An 8,991-nucleotide genomic window follows, 5' to 3' on the forward strand; every position below is an offset into this window, starting at 1 on the left:
TCAAGCACCCATTGAGTGCTTCTAGGGTTTGTCCTAGGTATAAGAGTCATTGTCATATATGGAAGACCCTATGGGCACATTGCAAATTGCAAAGAAAATTTTATTTTGTCTTAAAAGTGTCAAAATACCTCCAAGATCAAGTCGGCCTACATGAAGAGCCATGTCCACCCTTAAGGAAGCCTATATATAAGAGTAACTCGTCCTCCATTTGAACCACTCACTCTCTCATCTCTTATGCGAAGAAGACAAAAGAAAAGGAAATTAAAGAAGGAAGTGCGAAGGAGAGAAGGTTGAAGAAGTCAAAGTGTTTGGGTCTTTCTCTATTCTTCTGGAAGTGTAAAGTTAGGGTTTCTGTGCTGGGATATTTTGAGGTTCAATTTTGGAAGCAAGAGAGAAGGGAAGGCAAGCGAAGGTCTCTTAGGGCATCTTACTAGCCCTAGGACTCAAGTCAAGGCAAGCGAAGTCAAGAAGAACGTTGTTAGAGGGAGATCGAAGTCTCCTAGAGAAGCAACAACAGTTGCTGGGGAGCAGAATTTCAGATCTACTGGGAGGTCAAAGATATTGCAGCAAGAGGCCGTGGAAGACTTGGTCTTAGAGGGTATTTTTCTGAGTCTAGGTCATGGTATTCGTCAATTGAAAGATCTGAAAGATAAGAAGAGATTTTCGAGTTTTCCCCTCAAGAGGAGGGGTTTTGGCCTTGGCTTGCAGCCTATATACTGTGTCACTGTTCTTACTGTTTTGGTAGCTATTTGATGTATTGCACATTGGAATAACGAACAAAGCTATTAAGTAAAATGTAACACAAACAATTATCAATTTAATAGAATTAACATATTCATTGCCCTTTCGAATTCTCAACACAATCCTCTTGCAGAATGACCACCGTAAAACTTTTGAAAGACAAGAAAAGAAAAAGCAATAAGTCAACTTGTGATAGATAACATTTGCAATCATGAATTTCCTATCAAAATGGAGACAATACCTTCTCAGAAGTTAATTCTTTGTCAAGTTTGATCTTGGCAGCCAACAAACTCTGTTTCTGAGCCAGTAAACTTTAGGCCTTCGACTTTGAGATTCTTTACAATAAAAGAAAGAAAAATATGACAATATTGAATAAACGTCCTTATCAAAAGATGATGAGCCAACTTTATCTTTGTTGTTTTCTCAGATTAGATCACAATGCTGAATCATAATATGTAAAAGATCCTAAAATCTAAAATATTATTAATCAAAGGAAAGTCATCATTTGAATGCCGAAGCCTTAATGGAAGAATGGCATTTTATTGTACAAAGGTTGAATATTTTTATTTTTGTTTTTTTTTATATTTTTTTTACTTGGAATAAAAGCATGGGAAATCTGGGGTACTTCCTCACATTTAGTGGGATGATAAACCAGGAAAGCAGTCTGCCCTGATTATGGGGTACTTCCTCACATTTAGTGCATGATAAACCAGGTGAGCAGTCGGCCCTGAATACAGGGAACCAAACCCTGATCAGCAACAGCTAACAAAAATATCAGAAAACTCCACATACCACTTGAGCTAACCCTTGGGACTGGTACAAAGGTAGAATAGTTTAACCAGCTTCTTATATTTCAAAAGGAAAAAACTCCTAGGAGAACCATAATCTCTTTTTGCAAGCCACGTTGAATTATTCTCAATTATTACAATATTTGTCAATTGTTCTTCTAAAAGGGTGTGAAAAAGGATATATGGATCCTTTCCAAATACAGAGAAACAGACAATCACATCTCCAAGGTTGTTCTAACTTCCAAGATATACACAATCGACAGTAAAAAAGAACAAATCTCATTAGAATTTATTACTCGTCTAACTAATTTTGAAGGAAAACATCCCTTTGCCGACCATTGTAAATATTGCTCATCTAACTAATTTGGAAGGAAAATAGCCCTTTGCTGACCATTGTAAATGGACACCATTTGCTAAAATTTGGATTTGAGTAGCTGCTTGTTCTCTCTCTCTCATCCATATATATACAGAGACTTACTGGATTGGGATCTGCTCATCTCAAGTTAAAAATTACTTTGTGCTGTTATATCTAAATTATTAGGATTTCAGGAACTATCATTTGACATAATAACAGGATAATGAAATTATGCAGTGATAAAGAGTAAAGTAAAAGATGTGCATCAATATTTTGAGAGCTGTTAACCAAAATTTCCACTCATCCACTTCATTTTTCGAAAGAAAGAAATGGCATACTAAAATAAATAGCCTACAATTGTCCACAGAAAATAAAGATGGCATACTGCAAAGAGATATCAGATAAAGCAGACATTATATTTTCTACATTCAGTTTCTCCCTTGAAAATATGCATATTAATGAAATCAAAAGTGGAGATCTCTTTGGAAACTCATGAAAAAACAAGGCTATCAATGCAAGCATATCTCAAGCATGAATAATCTTTATTAATAAGGGCTTTTCTATAGAAGCTTTATTTCAAAACCCTGAAGTAATATAGAGCCAAAATAAGATACATATTGTACAAGATCCCAGTGTTGATCTTGATTTCCATTTGAATTAAAAGTTTAACAACCCTTCCATAAGTAACATGTTTTCAAACAGTTATTGAAGGCCTAGGAGTTGATCCATTCAAGTCAACCACCGGATCTTCATCTAAAATAAAACTCACCAATATATTTACTGCAAGTCTGCAACCATAGAGAAATAACTGATTTGGAACCTTAAGGGATCTTCTATAGAAGCTTTATTTCAAAAGCCTGAAGTAATATAGAGCCAAAAATAAGATACATATTGTACAAGATCCCAGTGTTGATCTTGATTACCATTTGAATTAAAAGTTTAACAACCCTTCCATAAGTAACATGTTTTCAACAGTTATTGAAGGCCTTGGAGTTGATTCAAGTCAACCACCGGATCTTCATCTAAAATAAAACTCACCAATATATTTACTGCAAGTCTGAAACCATAGAGAAATAACTGAATTGGAACCTTAAGGGCTTTTCTATAGAAGCTTTATTTCAAAAGCCTGAAGTAATATAGAGCCAAAAATAAGATACATATTGTACAAGATCCCAATGTTGATCTTGATTTCCATTTGAATTAAAAGTTTAACAACCCTTCCATAAGTAACATGTTTTCAAACAGTTATTGAAGGCCTTGGAGTTGATCCATTCAAGTCAACCGCCGGATCTTCATCTAAAATAAAACTCACCAATATATTTACTGCAAGTCTGCAACCATAGAGAAATAATTGAATTGGAACCTTAAATCACAATAATGAACAAGAAAGGCCAAGGTCTTTTGTCAACCTTCTAGAGAAAGGCTGACATGCATCTACACTCAAATCCACAGCAGCTGCAAGTGCCATGAACACTGCAGCATCCTCTAAGCATGTAACATGTCTCATTGCCAATTGAACTTCTAGCTTACTGCATTTACCTTTACCATCGTGTTCACTATTCAAAGTTGTTACACTCATTACAAAACCTCCTGGAATAGGAAGTTCCATGTTTATATTGACCTTGTCTCCATTGCCTTTGGGGCAGTTTATCACCGTTCTGGACAAGGAGATTGTATTGCCAATCCCATTAAATCCGCCTCCTTCCTCCATAACCTTAAACTTGCAACTGATTTCTCCTTTTCTGCCACGTTCTCGCCATGCTTCCAAACGGCCTAATGGAAACCATGAGTTCCCTCCACAGCGACCTGGCCTTAGAATTAGCCAAGCTCCAGGATTTGACCGATTGACATGATCTGTGCCGTGAGATGGAACAAATGGAGTCACCATTGATGCAGCTGCTACTGGGGTACCAGACAGATCATGGATTAATATTAGCCACCCTTTTCTATCTTTTTTCTCTTTTCCACTCGTCCATGCATGTATGCCATGTTCTTGTTGATTTGATCTAAACCCAAAGAAATAGCCAGTATATAACATCATGATTCACACTGATGGAACAAAGAATTTTGATACTTATTAAAGCAAAAAGAGAAACTGTAGAGTTGGCAAATCAAGTGATATGCCAACTTTTTCTAGCAAACAAAAAAATATTTCATGGCATTGGTTTTAACTTTTTGGATAATCTTAATTGAATATTACCTGGATAAGGTTTTCTGACCAGTTAAACAAACTAAAATATTCCATTTGTCACACTCATTGCATATGCTGCTCTTTAGGTTTCATTGTTTGACATTATTTTTTTCTTTTTGGGAAATCGAACTTGTTGCTTGTGTGCTTAAAGAAAGCGTCACATTACAAAAGGTACCGAATCACAGATTGATACTTTATGCAATATACATGAAAGAATCAGAATGAAGCAAAAATTGTTGGCAATGACAAAAGTCCATAAACATCTGGTCAAACATATGGCGCTGTGCTTCTGCTGACTAGGGACAAGATATTGATATGAATTCAGAATATCCAGCCAACTAGTGGCAAATATACAAATCCAATGCCCAATTTTGTATTCCACTTTTAGATGTACCAAAGCTATTAGGGTGTATGTACACTAGCAGCTTGAGTATCTATTCCTACGATGGTTTGTTGTGTACTTGCAATATCTATTACTAGGGTGACCTGTTCCCCTGCAGAATCGTGGCAACATGATGATATCTTCAGACCTAATTTACCCCAGAGCCCATTTCTACCTTAAAAACCACCTCCTTAAATTTCAGTTAATCTCATCCTCTGAATTTTCAAGCTACACTTATTAAGTTTTACTAGGGTGATACATTCCCTTGCAGAATCTTGGCAACATCATGATATACTGGAACCAAATTTACTCCAGAATTTACTTCTACTTTAAAAGCTGCCTTCGTCATAAACTTCAGTTAATACGATACTAAGTTTTCAAGCTAAACTTCTTAAGTTTTCCTTACATGTACAATCTGAGAAATTTCATTTTTACGTTCGGCTTCTAATAGGTTTACACTTTGAATGCACCGACAGTTTTTCGGAAAACAAAAGACGGGTTTGCCTGAATATCAAAAGCTATGAGGTAAAGAGGTTTGAAAACTTGCCTGGAGCGATCACCTCTGTCACGGCTAAACTTGCAGCTAAAAATAGGCTGATGAACCTTTCCTTGCGCTTGCAAAATCTGAGGACTGTCTTCAGGCTGTCCAACAAACTGGAAAACAAACCGTGGATCAGGTTCTGCTCTAACATCCAAATGCAACTCTCCTGCCTTAGATTTGCCAATGCAAACCCACCCATTATGAATCTCTACAGAACTTAAACCCATCCACTTAACATCAAGTCCAATTCGAAACTTCCCAAGCCGTTTATCACTCCCAATACCACAATTTCTCCCTTTTCCGGAATAAATTGCAACCTCCAGGCAAGGGTTTGCAGTCTTTGTTCTCCCCAACCATGAAACTGCAAGTTGCCTTTGAAAAGCAGTTTCATCAAGGTAAAAGGTGGCAGCAATTCTGTGAGAATCCGGAGCAGAGGAATCTTGCAGAAGCAAAGGAAGTGGAATAGTCTTTGTTGGATTATTGGGAAGCTTAATTTCACAAAAGCAAGGGGCACATGCGGAGTGAATTCGTGAAGTTGCTGGTTTCGATGCTACAGGCAGCCTCAAAGCCAATGCACTAATAGAAATCTTCACAAAGGTGCAGGGATCCATGATAAAAAAAATTGTTCGTGTATGACAAAATGTTACCAAATTGTGTATCTTTTATGAAAATGTGAACATATATTCTTCTGGAAAGAAGGGAAATGAACAGGAACAATAATCATTTGATGACTGGGTAACAATTTTACACACTGATTAAAAGAAACAGTACTGGAACCACTAGAGACATTGACAAAGGACTCATCCGATCACCTCAGATGTAAGAACAAATGCAAACATACAAAACATTGCAGTCTCTCTGAAATTAAGAGCCACTGTAAACCTTGAAACCAGACCAAGGAGTCACCTTGGGACTGATTCTTGCAAACTAGAAAATCTCCATAAATGAGGAGAGGCATATAAGGACATGGATCAGAGCTTTCAAAAATTAGATGGGCAAGCAAACCTTTGGTTGAGTGTTTAAATTCCTCCACAGAGCTCAATTATCAGAAAAGGTTTTGAAAATCAAATATTGGAAAGAGTCTAGTATGCCGAAGAGTTGAAAACGCAAACTGAAATCCTTGACAAGTTCAAATCGTGGCAACAGCTTTAGAGAACTTAAAAAGAGAGAAATGATACCATCAGAAGTCCTGATTTCCTACAAGAATTGAAGAGGAAAATTGAAATCCTTCACAGAGTTCAAGACATGGAAATAACTTTAAGGAGCTCAGAAAGAAAGACACTATCCACAAATGACTACACTCAAAAGCACATTAAGCAATACCGTCAATGCAGAAGTGCCTAACATATCTCAGGAAGTTGCAAGCATGAACAGTAGAAGTTTAAGCGAGTCAGAGCATAAACAATGAGAAGTCTAAGGAACTTAGAACGCTAAAGGCATAAGAACACTGAATCCGTTCCAAGAACTTAAGAAGAAACTCTTCCCAGACTCTCAGCAAAGGCTGAACATAAATATTTGAATGATGAAGTACTAAAAAATCAACTATCAGCAAAACACAATGATTTACTTCTGAAAAATACAATTTAAAATACCCTAACAAGCCCTTGGGTCAAAAATTGAGTTGAATCAGTACTTATAAGAGATTCAAGAAGAATGCACTGTGCTAGTACTAGTATTGTTACCTCTCAGAGTTCTGCTGTTTCTGGGACACTTCATAATTAGGTTCTACTGAGACTGTATCTGTTAACCCTGCATATTCTATACATTTCTATAATACATCAATGAATTAATGTTAAAGAACAACGTAGAATTCACGAAATCTATTAATCCATCCACTGACAAAAAACAATATATGGGATTGTATTGTACTATATCAGAATCTAGTGGAGAAGCCAAGACATTCAATGCTTGGTAATATAAAATATTTTCATGTTAAGAGGAAGCTTCTACGAGGCTACGAGCTCGTCACACTTTTAACAGAAGCATTAGTACGTCCTTGAAAAGGTTAGCGCAACAAGTTACCCTGTTTTCACGGGAAACAACGCCTGAGAAGTGAATCACACAATTCTTTTCATTTCTTTACGAATGAAATACAAACCCATCAATGCGCCATCAGTTTTACTACTAAACATAGAGCCCTAAAATTTGATAAAGAGACATACAAATATTAAACAGCTCGTCATGCCATTTGATCACATGCTTGTCTATATAATATACATCAAACAAATAATAGAGAAGTAATGGCGATTTACCAGGCAACAACAGTCGATTAATGGAACAACTTACCATTCACTGGTCCATGACAATTGAATTTAAGAAGTAGAGGATGCCATTTGATCACATGGTTGTGTATATAATATACATCAAACAAATTAATACAAATTGAATGGCAATTTTCCAAGCCAGAACAGTCATTTATTGAAACAACTTACCATGAACTTAAAAAGTAGTGCATACCTGAATTTGTGGCTAGATTCTTCGAACAATTAATTATCCTTTGACCGAATGTCATACTGGAAATAAAATATTGACATTGTCTTTTGATTTCAAAGTAGCCAAATTGCCCGATTCCATTCACTTACGCTCACTTGGTATATGGTTGTGAAATTTACTCTGTTTCATGGAAATGCAGGAGTTTAAACGTTTTACGTTATCTGTTTTTAATCAATTTGGTGTATGGTTATGAAATTCATTCTGTTTCATTGAAATGTTTTGTATTATTTGCTTTTAATCAATTTCGTTTTAAATTTGAATGGTTGAATCTGAATAATTTGATTACGTAAAGGGAAATTCATTTTTAAATATGAATATCAGGCGTAGAAAATAATAAAGAAAAGATAAAAGTTATGAAAATGGAGCTGGCAAGATGAAATCATTAATATATATATATATATATATAAAAAAGTAAAATAAACAAAATCCAAAAAGTTTAAACTTTAACCATCATTAGTCTAAACCATCATTTAATGGAAGGTAGATAAAGTTTAATTTTTATTTTAGATGAGATAAAGTAGATTTTTCCTTTTTCTTTTTAATAAGATGATATTTTATGTTTGATAATTATATAAACTTCGATCTTTTTAAATTAGAACCTTTAATAATGGATAGTAAAGTTCAATTTATTTTTATAAAGATTTAAGATAATGAAAGTAAAAGATGAATTTAAGTTATTGTTATTTTTATTATATAAAGATTGAGTTAAGATAAATTTAGATTTATGTTATTTTAGTGTAATTTATGTTTTATATATATAAATTGGTTTTTATTTATTTATTCATAGTAAAATTTATATTTTTATAAAGATTTAATATATTAAAAATGGAGGATAAATTCAAGTTACTGTTATTTTTAGAGTGAATGTTTGAAGATGGGTTATATTTTTGGGTCAAATGTGGCCATCAAAGTTCAAAAGATTACTTTTTTATCGATTTGAAGTTCTCAAAATTCATGTAAGCTTTGTAAATTTTGATTCTGAGTAAAAAATATTTTTTGGAGAATTATATTGTTGTCTTAATGAAAATTATGTCATATAATCTGTCAATTTTCCATAAATGAAATGTTTGTCCTTGTAAATTTTCACACATGAGGATGATATACATTGAGAGAACTAAGTTGTGTATATTATAACTTTATTTTTTTATTCAAAAGTATTTTTTTTATTAATTTATTAAGATGGTTAATTATATTTTTGATACACATGCGTTCACAAAATTATTCTATTATTTAAATAAATTCAAAAACCAAGTACTTTTTTAAAAAAGAATTGTAAAAGAGGATGTTCGTATTTTTGAAACTATCCAAAATAATTTCAAACATAATGTTTAAAAGAAATTAGATGAAAAATATCATATGAATTCCAAAATGTTAAGCTCATATGCCATTGGATAGATGATTCCTTCACAAATCCATTATAATCAACTCCATCATTTAAGGACAAATACTTCCTTAAGTTCGCCAAGCTACAAAATGGTGTTGTAGAGAAATATGCAGAAG

The 8,991-nt window shown here is 34.2% G+C and overlaps 1 protein-coding gene across 1 annotated transcript; it reads right to left on the bottom strand.

Moving 5' to 3' along the window:
* Positions 1-2,886: 2,886 nt before the first annotated feature.
* LOC149225280 (uncharacterized) lies at positions 2,887-6,594 on the bottom strand. The gene is made up of 2 exons (XM_089377041.1): positions 5,005-6,594; positions 2,887-3,890 (listed from the first exon to the last, which is right to left on the bottom strand). The coding sequence occupies exons 1-2, from the start codon at positions 5,607-5,609 to the stop codon at positions 3,254-3,256; spliced, it is 1,242 nt and encodes a 413-aa protein (XP_089233167.1). The 5' UTR covers positions 5,610-6,594; the 3' UTR covers positions 2,887-3,253.
* Positions 6,595-8,991: the final 2,397 nt, after the last annotated feature.

This window comes from Pinus tabuliformis, chromosome J (assembly GCF_031772625.1).
Source record: "Pinus tabuliformis cultivar Carrire ecotype Pingquan chromosome J, CPIR1, whole genome shotgun sequence".
NCBI classification, from domain to species: domain Eukaryota; kingdom Viridiplantae; phylum Streptophyta; class Pinopsida; order Pinales; family Pinaceae; genus Pinus; species Pinus tabuliformis.